General features: G+C 43.9%; 1 protein-coding gene across 3 annotated transcripts in view; it reads left to right on the top strand.

Annotated features, from left to right (window-relative positions):
• Window positions 1-12,617, top strand: part of NAGPA (N-acetylglucosamine-1-phosphodiester alpha-N-acetylglucosaminidase) — a 40,796-nt gene extending 28,179 nt beyond the window's left edge. Inside the window, exons 2-12 of one of the 3 annotated variants that reach the window (XM_074280450.1) lie at window positions 6,587-6,686; window positions 6,915-7,388; window positions 7,750-7,889; window positions 8,012-8,120; window positions 8,427-8,555; window positions 8,892-9,100; window positions 9,323-9,370; window positions 9,649-9,777; window positions 10,145-10,270; window positions 10,374-10,434; window positions 11,645-12,617. In XM_074280450.1, coding sequence (XP_074136551.1) covers window positions 6,595-6,686; window positions 6,915-7,388; window positions 7,750-7,889; window positions 8,012-8,120; window positions 8,427-8,555; window positions 8,892-9,100; window positions 9,323-9,370; window positions 9,649-9,777; window positions 10,145-10,270; window positions 10,374-10,434; window positions 11,645-11,861 — 1,734 coding nt within the window. In that variant the 5' untranslated portion in view covers window positions 6,587-6,594 and the 3' untranslated portion in view covers window positions 11,862-12,617. Of the gene's footprint in view, window positions 1-6,492; window positions 6,687-6,914; window positions 7,389-7,749; window positions 7,890-8,011; window positions 8,121-8,426; window positions 8,556-8,891; window positions 9,101-9,322; window positions 9,371-9,648; window positions 9,778-10,144; window positions 10,271-10,373; window positions 10,435-11,644 lie in introns of those variants that run through there. The other 2 variants (XM_074280451.1, XM_074280449.1) reach the window with 2 other exon arrangements.
• Window positions 12,618-13,735: the final 1,118 nt, after the last annotated feature.

The raw sequence follows: 13,735 nt of genomic DNA, 5'->3' as shown, positions 1-13,735 counted from the left end.
ATTTCTTTTCTTATTTCTTCCTAATATAATAGCCCTGTAAAGGCAAATTCCACTCATCCTACCCAAGAAATTCTGATGGGATTCTTAGGCTTAACAAATCACAGACTAGGAGATATGGCATATGGTTTAGTAAAGACGTAAATATGGTAAATATCAGGAATGGGATACCATGATGATCATAGTTTAAAATACTGCATTTTCACAATACTTGCTTACTAATATAGCTTCCCCAAAACATTTCCTCTTTACAACCTTTTTCATAATTGATTTTATTTAATTTTAAATTACAAATGACTATTCACAATGCCTCCAAATAAAGACTCTTACCTCAATGGACTTATAAGCATGGATTATTAAAGTTTTCTTCATACTCTGCTCTGCTGATAATCCTTTTGGGGGGATAAGTATTATTTAATAGTCTTCCACAGCTTAGCAACTCTGCTCCCACAATCTGTGTAGCTCTTTTTATGGATATCATGTTTCTAGAGGCATATGTCTAAATGAATACATTTGCATTCAAATAATAGTTTTTTTCTATTATTTGGAATACAGACAGAAATTTGGAAAAGGCTATACTTTCAGAATTTACATAATATAGTTTCCATTGTAATATGTAAAAGTGTGTTTAGGTGTCAGTTGCTCTGTCATTTCCAATGTGGGAAATTCCAGTTTCTCTAATAATAATAATCCAAGAATAGCACTTTTACTCAAGAATGTATCTTCTAGTCTTAAATTCAGTTCCACATATAATGAAAGTATGCCTGAATTCTTTTGGCTGAAGTTCTCAAATCTGTTGTCATCTATTGACCATGCAGAAGCCACAGCATGTGTCCACGTGCTGTCCCCTGGGACAGTTAATTCACAGCCAGTAGTATTCGCCCTTTGAGAATCAGACTCCAGAGTTCCATGGCTAAAAGATACTTTTAAAATCCATTTAATTCTCCTCCAAGATGGATCATACTTAAACCATCAATAAATGATAAAGTTATTCTATGGCAAATGACCTCCTTAGGAGATCCCATCACCTTCCTTAGATATTATTTATTTCTAATTTAAATCCTGCCACTCTTTGGATGTATTGCAAAATGAAAAACAGTTGGTCTCCAGCTTCTAAAAATGAGAATCAGAACTAAAATATCATTTACTTCTTTCTTAGTTGAATTCCAGTATTTTTTTATCCTTATACTTGAGGTGCTTTCTCTATCCTTTTAATCATATTTATAGATCTCTTAATCTTTTTATTTGCCTCTCAAAGGCACAGAATCAAGAGAAATGATCTTGAGAATGTATCAGGTTGATTTTATTGATTCCTGATCTCATTTTGGGAAATCAGTGGATCAGAATCTAATATAATATTTGCATGTAATCCAAGGACTTTTTTCACATTTAGACTAAACATTAGATTTGACTAGACAGCATTTAACTTTGTATAAAATTGGGCTGAATCCCCTCACCCCCAATTAATGTAGAATTTTGATACTACCTTCAAACCAGAAATACATCATGTTTTCTCTACAGGCTAAAAATAATGAATGAATGATAGAATCTTAAGTTATTTCAGCAGGGGTGGGAGTGGGGAGGAGACTTCTTTTTAAAATAATTTATTAATTTATTTACAAAGCATATGCATAGGTAATTTTTCCAACACTGACCCTTGCAAAACCTCTCACTCCAAATTTTCCCCTTTCCCCATCCCCTCCCTTTGCTAGCAGATAGTCAATACATGTTACATATGTTGAAATACATGTTAAATCCAATATATGTTTATTTATTTATACAGTTATCTTGCTGCACAAGAAAAATCAGATCAAAAAGAAAGGAAAAGAAAAACTGAGAAAGAAAATAAAATTCAAGCAAATAACAACAGAGAGAGTGAGAATGCTATATAATATTCTATACTGTTCCCATGGTTTTCTCTCTGTGTATAGATGGCTCTCTTCATCACTGAACAAGTGGAACTGGTTTGAATCATCTCAGTGTTGAAGAGAGCCACGTCCATCAGAATTGATCCTCATACAGTATTGTTGTTGAAGGGTATAATGATCTCCTAGTTCTGCTCATTTCATTCAGCATCAGGTCATGTAAGTCTCTCCAAATCTGTACTCATCCTGTTGATCATTTCTTATAGAACAATAATATTCCATAACATTCATATACCACAATTTATTCAGCCATTCTCCCATTGATGGGCATCCACTCAGTTTCCAGTTTCTGGCCACTGCAAAGAGGGCTGCCACAAACATTTTGGCACATACAGGTCCCTTTCTCCTCTTTATTTCTTTGGGATATAAGCCCAGTAGTAGCACTGCTAGATCAAAGGGTATGCTCAGTTTGATAACTTTTTGAACATAGTTCCAAACTGCTCTCCAAAAGAAGACTTCTAAAAGAAAACTCACAAATTGCTCTAATAAAGTTGGATTATAATCCAACCTGTGAAAACCTGTGGTTTGGAAACTGTAAATTTATCACAAAAACTTCATCTTAACCTGAAAGAAAATTAAAAGAAAATTTAATATGATAAATATGTACTGTCACAACTGTGAAAAGTATAGTATATATGTAAAGTTTTGTTTTCACAGTTGAAAAACTCCAAGTAAATCTTGACCAATTAATAATATTAAACCAAATTTAATTAGATGCCATGGTAAGAAAAGAATGCCTCAAGTCAAAAGAAATCCTTTTGAGGAATGGTGAGAAGACAAGGTTCTGTTCCCACAGATGTTGCAACTTGGCTACAAGTTGGTGGAGTCAACACAATGGTTTATACTATCTTGGCAAGGATTCAAAATCCAAAAGACGTGAGAGACTTTCACACACACACACACACACACACACACACACACCCTCCTCCCTTCAAACTTTGGTCACAGTGCTCCTGCTACTGTCCATGCTTAATTAGCCTTATTATTACTAGCTTCTCCCCAGGAGGAACTTGGGCTTTATTAACATAACATGCAGGCATAATCAGGGAGAAAGGAACATATTAAGGAATGCATGTAGTGGGCGTATTAAAAAAATATTAAGACACTTGAAGGATTCTCCACCAATTGAAATTCTGAGGAGGAGGAGTTAGGGCAGATTACAGAGTATAACTGCTGGCTCTGGTTTCTGTGAATTATGTGTGAATTTATCTGGAATTTTCACACCCATTTCCTGCAGGAACCTATTAAAAGTTTAAACTGAGTGGGGCAGCTAGGTGGCGCAGTGGAGAGAGCACCAGCCCTGAAGTCAGGAGGACCTGAGTTCAAATGTGACCTCAGACACTTAACACTTCCTAGCTGTGTGACCCTGGGCAAGTCACTTAACCCCAATTGCCTCAGCAAAAAAGAAAGAAAAAAAAGAAAGTTTAAACTGTAAGGTTCTTGTTAGCTTTCTGGAGGTCTCAGGATCAGCCTTGGTTTCAGCAGAATAATCACCATGAGAATAGTCAGAGATAAAGTCCAAAGTCTTTATTATCTCCTTCACAGTCTGTCTCCTTCACCTGGGGCCCAGGCTAGCTTTCTGGAGGCCCTCCGGAATGGGTCTGAGTTTCAGTGGAGGAGGCAGAAGAGCTACCACAAGGGTCTCTGAAGTCTGTCCCCCCTCCCAGATATCTTAGCTCTTATATACTCTATTATAAGTACATCATCATAGGTGTCAATCTTGTAGAATAGGTGTCAACTTGTAGAACCATCCTAAGTACTAGAGAATCATTATCTTAATTCCATTGAGTTAACTATTGTAAGATTAAATCATAATAAACTAGAGAACCCACAAGCTAAACTAGATAACCATTGTCTTATCAATTCCACTGAGTTAATATCTTGTTTCAAGTATACTTCTCCAGAGTTCTGCCCTTTATGTTAAACTGCTTCACTAATCCTAAGTCTGTTCATTCCTTTAGGAGGTTCACCCTTTTGGAGGTTCAAACTATTGTTTCTGATACCAGTGTTTGATTTATAATGTCTTAGCATAAAAAGTAACCTAAAAATTTATTTTCTCTTCACTGTCCTGCAACAAGATACTCAGGATGAAGAGTTAGTTCCTCACCTCATATATAAATATGGTGATTTAACATGCACTTATCATCTTTGTTATTAAACTTCATCCAGTAAGAAAGTAGCAGGCAAGATAGGAAGCTGTTTTTAGTGGAAAGGAAACTGGCTCTGGAGTTAAAAATTCTTGATTCAACTCTCAACTCTAATGCTTATTTAACATAAAGTTTCTTCATCTTAAAATTAAGACACTGGACTAAATGACTTCCAAATGTCCCTTCTAACTCAAGATCTATGATCTTATTGATGAGGTCTTTAATGTTAAGTAGGTTGTAGAGGAATTGATCTCTGGGGCAAGAAGGCAGAAGGCATTGACAGAGATCAGTTTAGTTCCTGGTCCCCCCACTCTCTGGGGAGGTTGTTCACTTTGAAATCCAAACTGTCAAACCACTGAGACCCACCTTTTGTAGAGGTCTCCCACAGTCTCATCTTGCCATGCCCTGTCAGGGTCCCTAAGGTTAAATTTTCCTTATATAATCTAGTTAGGGTCCTTGCCATGCTTGCTGCCTTCCTTTGGGTTAGTCTGCCATGGCACTCTGCCTGGAGGTATCTCTTCTTCTTCCCTCAGGCCGTGTGGTTCTCTCTCTTAACTCCCCTATGCTTCCCTATGTTCCTTATAGCTAACTAACTCTTTTAGCATCCCTTTCAGGAGTTAGCCTTCCAGCTAAGGGCATGCCCCAACTTCATGGGGTATTCTCTTTCTACTGAATAACTGAGTTCCACTGAGGAATCTCTCTTTCACATGCTCTCCCTCTGTATTCCATGTTTACCATTTTTGGTGTCTGCTGAATCCCTTCATTTTTCCTGTAACCTATCCTACTAAAGGATTTTTTGCCAAAGAGAAGGGCTATTGTGAACTCTTCACATGAGTGAACCCCGACTTTTGGGGCCTTCCGTCATTTGGTGACAAACACTATGATGGTTGACAAACACTATGATGGTTGTTTGTCCATTTTCAAAGAGGACCATGACATCAGGAAAGTGATGCAAGTGAGTGAGTTGGATTTAAGTAAGAGAGGGCAGTGCAAAGTCACCAGCCTCGCTTTCTCCTCCAGAACCATCCGGATCTAGTGGCCAGACATAGATCAGGACAACTGGAGAAGTCCTTGGATGTGGTGGGAGACTTTGGCCTTTTTAAGCTAAGGCTTTTCCTAGGCCTCAGTTTGCCTGAGGCAAACCTAATCAGCGATTAAGGCTACAAAGCAACTGAGGCAAAGAATAGCTTCTCTGCCAGTAAAGAAACTAGTACTTTACTAGTACTACAAGTAAAACAAACCTAGTAAAACAAACAAAACTTAAATGAGTAAACCTGGGAGGAGAAGACTCTCAGGATTTCTGATCAAAATTGAAATGACTGCGCTTACATTCGCTCAGGGTCCATCGGGACCCAAACAATGACCTGGAACTATGTTGGTCAGTCAATAAGAGGGTGGCTTGAGTCTCAAGCAGGGAATTTAAGGAAAAAAAAATTAGCCCCGAGATATCTTTAATTCTGACATTAAAATAAGTCTTCTTTCTCCAAACAGGTCGATTGCTCCAACCTTTATAAAAAGTTAAAATTGTTTCAACCTTTGTAAAAAGATTTTAAAAGTCCCAGAACCTTGAACCGAACTAACCCAAACCACTGTTTATTACCTTGAAAAAACATAAAATTATTACCAAACCAAAGAGCTAATAAAAAGTGAGCAAGGAGAGGTTTTAGCTTCTAATTACATTGGTGGTTCCAAAGATCTGTCAAGTTTCCACTCATCGAATCAATATGTAACTAGAAAAAAAAAAAAAAAAAACGAGCTGCAAGATCCTTCTTCCATGGAGCAATAACAACTTTTCCACGTCCCAGCTTCCAAAATTATTGTCCTAAATCGCCAGTCTAATTATAAGACCTATTCTAGTATCTAACAGAATAGAAAAACATGGAAAGTGCACGTCTTCGCCCTTGGAGCAGGGAGTGATCGTTACCCGTGTCCGAGATAACTCCAAAGGAGACCTAACACTGCACTTGCGTTCACCAGCGACTGTAGGGAGCGCGTCAGGAAAACTTGACAGAGAAGATGGCACCAGGGGGATGCCCAGAGAAGAAAAAAAACTAACGAGAAAGGCCGCGTAGCGGAAGGGAGGCGGCTAAGGCGGAGAGGGGGAGGGGGAAGGGCCGGTTTGCCCGGGATAAGGTGGGCCGGGTGTGATAAGGCCGGAAAGGCAGGTGCGGCCGGGGTGGAAGGGGAGGGCGGGGAAGGGACCGAGGGGTGCCCGCATTTCTGGGGCTGTCGCGCTTTCCGCGGAGATGACTTTCTTATAGCGTACTACTTTTGCACGACAGGCATGATGGTGTTTTCTCCATTAGGCTACGAGCTTTCATCCCCTCTGCATTTTTCTTACACGCGTGTCTCCCACTCACATTTACCAAATCCCATCTAAGTACTTGAAACCTCGCGAGATCTGAGAGGAGAAGGCGGGCGGCGCCCCTAGCCTTGCCCTTCCCCACCTGAGCAGACTCTGAGACGCCGGGCGGGAGGTGATGTCACATGGGCGCTGCTCATGTGACCTGTGGCCAGAGTCCAGCATGGCGGCCCCCATAGGTTCTTGTCCCCTGGCTTTCCCGGGGCTGCTGGGCTGGCTCCTGGTGGCGTCCCTGAGTCTCAGTCTGAGTACTGGGTGAGTGCCGTTGCCCTGGGGGGGAGGGCGGGAGAGAGGGCTGAGATTTAGGGACGAATGAGCCCGTGGGCTCAGCCCGGCTTCCAAGACGTTCTCAGGCTCCTCCCGCCTGCCCCTCACCCGCAGCCGCCTTTCTCTGCAGTGGACTTGGCCCCAAGGCTTTCCGTTCCTTCTGCTCCTGTCCTGGCTGCCCCGGGCCCTTCGTGTGACCCTCTCTTGTCCCCACAGGGAGTCCTTGAATGATGACCTCCTGCTTCCCTACCCCGGGCCGCGGACGCGCCTCCCTCGGGACTGCCGGCGGGTCCGGAACGGGACCCGCGCCCACGAGAGCTGGCCACCGCCCGCCAGGGGCCGCCCCCGTCCGGGCCCCGTCGTCCGCCGCTTTGTCTCCTACTTCCCGGATTCTGGAAACGGCTCGAGTCGGGCAGTGTCCGGCCACGTGACAGTGGCGGGGTCCCCCCTCCGTAGCTTCTCCGTGCTGGAGCCGGGGGGCCCCGGGGGCTGCGCCGCCAGGAGACTGGTGACAGTGGAGGAGACCGCCAGGGCGGCTGGCTGCGCGGTGGCTCAAAATGGGGGCTTCTTCCGCATGGACACCGGAGAGTGCCTGGGGAACATAGTGAGCAACGGGTACCGAGTGGGCAGCTCTGGGGGACTGCAGAATGCCCAGTTCGGGATCCGCCAGGACGGGACCCTGGTCACAGGGTGAGGGCACGGGACCGGGCCTGCGGGTGGCAGCCTCGCTGCAGGGAGAGGGCCCCGCTCCGTCTGGGAGAGAAACAAACTGAGTCAGAGCAATCCCTCCTGGAGAGGAGACCCGCATCCCCGCAGTCACGCTGCCTGCCCCTCACCCAGGGGAGGCTCTGACAGTTTCCGGCTGTGGCTGCGGGTCCATCCCCTTTATCAGCCCCTTTATAGCCTCTCTGACGAGACCAGCCTCCTTCCTTAAAGCGGGGACCCTGCCACCCGAACTGAGGTTAGCTTCACCCACAATGCGTTCCTCTCGGGGACTTTGGTGAGTGGCGAGAGCCCTCACTTTCCCGCTGGGTGGTGGGGATTGTTCCAGGTACCTGTCCGAGGAGGAAGTCCTGGACACACAGAATCCCTTCGTGCAGCTGGTGAGCGGGGTCGTGTGGCTTCTGAGAAACGGGCAAGTCTACATTAGAGAAAGCGAGGAGACGGAATGTGACAAGACGCAGGAAACAGGTGCGGCTGAGGGGAAGTACCTCTCATAACTTACAGTTGGGGGGCCAGCAAGGGGGGTGCGGGTAAGTTTGCCTTTTTTCTGGAGAAGTTATTGTTGAAATACTGGATGCCTTCCTCTGCAGGCTCATTTAGCAAGTTTGTGAATGTGATATCAGCCCGCACGGCCCTGGGACACGACAGAGAGGGCCGACTGGTGCTGTTCCATGCAGATGGACAGACAGAGCAGCGGGGGTGAGCAGCATCCCTGACCCGTAACATGGGAGTTTTGCTCGTAGCCACTCTCACAAAACTTTTTCTTCTATATTTTTCTCCTTCCCTCCCCATCTCCACACTCCTAGAAAGCAAATAATCCAATGTAGGGTTTAACTATATTCTTGACCTTGGAGTTGCCATAAGGTCATTCTAAAATATCTCATTCTCTTCCAAAGGGTCAGTTTTTCCCCAGGGAGCAGTTCCCCTAAACCCTTTCTGCCCCATTCCCAAAGAATGATTCCTTCATATCCTCACTCTTTTCTCCTCTGGGCCTCATTCTTATAGCATTAACCTATGGGACATGGCCGACTTCCTAAAGAAGCAGGGAGTGGTGAATGCAATTAACCTGGATGGTGGAGGATCAGCCACGTTTGTTGTCAATGGGACCGTCGCAAACTACCCCTCAGATCATTGGTGAGCAGGAAGAGATCTTAGATTCACTTTGCTATCTCCGGCACATATCAGTTCATGCCATCTATGCTCCACCAAGTAATAGTTTTTAAGTAAGGGTCCCCTGCTTTAAGTTTGTGTTTTGGAATTGGGCTGGTTTTTTGGTTTGTTTGTTTGAGCTGAGCCTGGATAGTCAACTTAAGAGTAGCATGTTACAGGGGTTTGGGCTGTGGTGATTTGATGAGGCTTTCTTTTCTCCCTGCTGTCAAAAATTGATATGGTGAGGAGACATGTCCTAAATGAAGGGGAAACTCCTCTGGCTCCTGTGGCCCTGTTTCATGGGATTCCTCTTCTCTCCAGCAAGGATGATAGCATGTGGCGCTGTCCCCGCCGTATCTCTACAGTCGTGTGTGTGCATGAGCCACGCTGCAATCCACCAGACTGCAATGGTCATGGGACCTGTGTGCAGGGAATCTGCCACTGTACTGGGCACTTCTGGGGGGGAGATGACTGCAGCATTCTGGACTGTGGCCCCTCCAACTGTAGTCTCCATGGGCTCTGCACTGAGAGTAAGTGGCATGGGTAGGGAATGCAGCTGTCTGGAAGGCCCCTTCAGAAAGCCAGACTAGAAGGGAGAGGCAGTCAGACCTATGCCTACCCATTCTCATCCTTACTGCCCGCTGGTTCTCACTGATCTCCTGCTGTCCCAGGAATTGTGAGGCTCTAGACCTGCTCTTCTCTGTCAGAGCCCGCCAGCTCCCATGACTGACAAGTTTGTCTTGTTTTTCTAGATGGATGCCAATGTCATGCTGGATGGATAGGCAGTAACTGCAGTCAAGGTAACAGCAACTGTACCAACTCAACCCATCCCTTTATCCCTGATAGCTGAAATGGTGATCCTCAGATAGATTTCAGGAAAAATGCTGCCCATGTCAAAGATAAACCTAATCTTTGGGGGGAGTTTCAGAGAAAGAGTGTTTGCAACTGTCCCTCACCCTGTAATGGATTGCTTTTAGGCTAAAACTAACTTGTCCCCGAGCATCCTGCAGTAAGCAAACCTGGGCATTGACAGTTTGGGCTTACACTAAGGCACTGATTGCCTCCCTCTCTGCTCTAGCATGTGCCAATGGCAGCTTTGGGGTCAGTTGTGCGCAGAAGTGCCAGTGCCAGAATGGAGCTGCTTGTGACCCTGTTAATGGGACCTGTACCTGCCTTCCTGGATTCCAAGGAGATAGCTGTGCTGAGGGTAAGGAAGGACCGCAGCCTCAAACTTCTTGAGGCATGGGGAATTGCCTAAGACCTAGAGAAGAGATTAAGAAAACCCCAAGGGATACAGCAGTGACAATACCTCATGGCCTCTTACTTAAGCCTTCTGAGAGGCTGTTCAAAACTGATAGAAGAAATGAAGATGGAATTGCTGACACTTAGCTCCATTCATTTCTGCTTAGCCTTCACCTTCCACCCTGATCTCTAGGTGGCAGTAATAGAACTCTGGAATATTTCTCTTAACCCTGTTTACTGACTTGGAGGATAAAGGAACCAGTTTGTGATACTGATGTCAAGAAAAGTGAGTCTCTGTGCTGTGGTCTTTATTGTCTTCTTCCTCTCTTCAGTGTGTCCCTTAGGTTGGTATGGTCCAAATTGCCAACATGCTTGCACATGTGAGAACTCATGTCTCTGTGATCCCAAGAGTGGCAACTGCAACTTCACCTCCACTGTGCAGGACATCCTCTCCCAAGGTACGGCTTCCTTTAGACAATGGAGGGGGGAGGGTAATAGGGAAGGAAGGCCATTCTCTTCTTGCTTCTCAAGTTCTCTTTGGGAATGGGGGATGTCTTGCAGTTGGCCAATGTCTTGGAACTTCCATGGTACCTAAGAATGAAGAACACCTCTACTTCACAAAGTAGGTTGACTTTTATTTACTTTTTAAGGCTAGGTCTCCATATCTTGTGGACTATAGGGACTACTCACAGACCTGGGCCCATTCCACTCAGCAGAAAAGCTTTGGTTTGCTCCATTCACTCCTCTTTAGACAATGTGAGGGTCCTCTGAACTCAGGGACTCAACATGGTAATATTAAACTTAAGAATTAACTCTCAATTGGCTTAAAGCTCTGAAGTTCAAGAGCTCTATCCGCCTCAGCCTCCCTGGTAACTGGGAAAAAGAAGTCTGCACTAGTAGAAGCAGCAGGTATATAGTGCAGGGAGCCAAGCTTTCCTGTCAGCAGCACCTGGTTTCAAGTCTGGCCTCTAATATATATTGGCTCTGTGTCTCTGGTCAGGACACTTAATCTCTTAGTGCAATAGGCAAGTAATATTTAGAGTAGGTGCTGATCTACATTGGTGGAGGGCATTTTCTTACTGTGAGGGCCTATGTAGATGAAATCACAAGTCTGGATAAAAAGAGTTTACTTTTGTAGAATCAGTAAGAGAAAGAGCTCCTCCTCTGCCAATCCCCAGGTCTGGATTGTTGCAGTACTGCACCACTGGCATCTCCAAGGAGAGTGGGAAGGAGGGAAAAGGGAGTTTCATAGGTTGTATGTTTCATCCCGTCTCCTGATCAGAAAGTCAGTCCCTTTCCAGTGGAAGGCCACAGGCCTAGGTGTGGGTGTTAGTAATGCTTCATCAAGGCTTCTCTTCAGAATCCAGGCAAGAGCCCATGAAAATATGACACTAAAAAGAGGCCCAGACCTGCCACCAATGCCATGAGGTCTATGCCAGCGCCCTGAGGTCACAGATTATGGGAAACTTCCAATCAGGTCTTTAAAATGAAAAGACTAGGTAGGGACTGACTATTTAAAGTGGCAAGCAACAATTTCCAAATACCCTGGAATATAGAACCTAATTGCTTGGGAAGGGTTGGGGCAAAGAGTATTGTATGGTTGCCATAGCAACATAGCAGAATTCAGAAGCAGATTCCCTATTTTGAAGTGGGAAATTTGTAATCCCGTATCTGCCCTATTTTGACTTATGGTCTCAGGAGGCAAAGTTGAGCAGAAAGGCTACAAGGAAAGCTCATCTTCTGTTTATGTTTCACACTCAGGAGAAGAAAAATAAATAAGATGAAGAAAGTAACCAGAGCTATAATTATTCTCTTAATCTTTTTTTCTTTAGAACAGCCTGGCTGTCTCTCACATTGGCCCTGGCTCTCTTGCTGCTCCTTAGTGCTGCTGCAAATGTGACTTTTATCCTTGGCTCAAGAGCATCCAGGAGACGCCTGGATGGAGATTATGCTTACCATCCATTGCAGGAAATGAATGGGGAGCTGAATTCCTTAGAGAAGGAGCAACAAGGAGATCCCACATTCTCCATTAAGGACTCAGAACAATGAGAGGTGGCCATTATCTATGCTGGAAAAGTCAGTTCTGCTTGTGGGTTTTTCCAGGGAGAAGTGGTGTGGAGAAAAGCTTGCTTAGGCAGAAAATGACAACCAGCCAGGGACTACATTCTAGGTTTTGACTTCACAACCCACCTCCAGCCTCAGCCCCTCTGCTTGGTCAGGGGAGCTAGGATATCTGTGCCTCAGTCTCTTAGCCTGCCTGCCAGCCCATCATGTGCCATGCTGCATCACAGCCCTCAGCCAGAGCAATTGTTCACTCCCAGATAAAGCTCTGCCTCTCGGGGCAGAACTTCTGACCTCTCCCCCCTGCCTGTCTGTGTCTGCTTGTCCAGTGAAATGTCCATGTCCTCTGTGGGGATGTAGCAGTGCCAAAGGGACTTCAGCTAACCAGGGGAAAAGTTCGAGAACTAGTCTCATCATGATTTGAATTATGGTGAAATAAATTAGAATCCATTTCTAAAGCCCTTCCTATGGATAGAAAGGACAGCCAGCCTTTAAGGGCTAGTGGAAAATTTGAAAATCTCCTATAATTTATTCATTCCTGTGGGAAAATTGAGGCATAACAGGTCAGTTTTATATAGACCACTTTTTTATGCTAATTTAAAGTTCTGATCCCTGTGATACGTTGTTTTTTTGAAGACAAAGGGAATGGGGAGAATGACATTAGTATTTTTACATGACAAATTATTTTGTCTTTCCATTCATTGATTAATATTTCTATTACTTGAATAAATTAAGGAACAAAAAGAGCCAAGATAGTTTGGTTTTGGTTTTTGTTTTCAGTCCTCAACTGCAGAATCTTTACTTCTTACACTGATGCCTTCAGACAATGTAGATCTTAATCAAAAACTAGTGGAAGCTGTTCTGCTTGGAAAGGGATGAGGAGGAAAACATTTTGACAAGTTTTACTGATTCTTGCAAAGTTTTATATATGGTCCTCTTATCCTTACAGAGTTATGTATCTCTGATGTCACAATAGTAATAGCTGACACTTAGCTATTCATGTCAAAACATTTATACTGTGCCCAAGCTCTAGGGATATAAAATAGAACCTCTCCAGGTTCTTTTCTTTATAATAGCTACTGCCATGCTTAGAATGTACTCCTTCACCTCTGCCTAATTTCCTAGGTCTAAATCCACTTCAGATTTCTGATCTTCTCAACTGAAATTACTTTGTGTATTTTGTTTATTGGTCTATAAGATCCTAAGGGCAAGGACTGCTTTATGTTTTTCTATTTGTCCTTCCAGAGTCTAGCTTGTAAGCATTTAACAAATGAGTATGGCTATGTACCTCCTTTCTCACATTGGCCTTTAAGAGCCACTCCTGTAGCAGGAGAGAGACAGCTCTAATCAGCCTTCTACTAATATTCATGAACTGAAATTTCAAAAGGCTTGTATTTGTATTTGCAACCAAAAAAAGAAGGGCTAAAAAAAAGATAGAGAAATCTTCCCCTAAGAGTTGTAAAGGACATAACAAGACTTTGTTCTCTTTGATGGAAAACATAAGGAATTTATCCAGGACCAGGGACTACGGATTCTCATGGAAAAAAATAAACATTGAAAAACAATTCTAAATCCCATCAGGTAGCTATAATCAGTTGCTCAAGCGTTACTGAGCACTCTGATCCAAGAAACTTTCCTCTGGCTTCACAATGACCACATTCACAAAATCTTTATAGTTCAGATTTAGAGCTGGAAAAATCTTAAGGATTATTGATTCTAGCTCCTCCCTCACTTTACAGAGGCGCAAGCTGAGATACAGGGAAAGTAAGTGCTATTTTTGAGACTACACAGGTAATGGAATTTAAGCATTATTTCCCAGCTCCAAATTGTTTTGTCATTCAGAGGTAGCTAGCTGGCCATTT

The sequence above is a fragment of the Sminthopsis crassicaudata genome, chromosome 1 (assembly GCF_048593235.1).
Source record: "Sminthopsis crassicaudata isolate SCR6 chromosome 1, ASM4859323v1, whole genome shotgun sequence".
NCBI lineage: Eukaryota > Metazoa > Chordata > Mammalia > Dasyuromorphia > Dasyuridae > Sminthopsis > Sminthopsis crassicaudata.
Note: the sequence above shows the minus strand (reverse complement) of the source record. Positions and strands in the feature narration are given on the sequence as shown.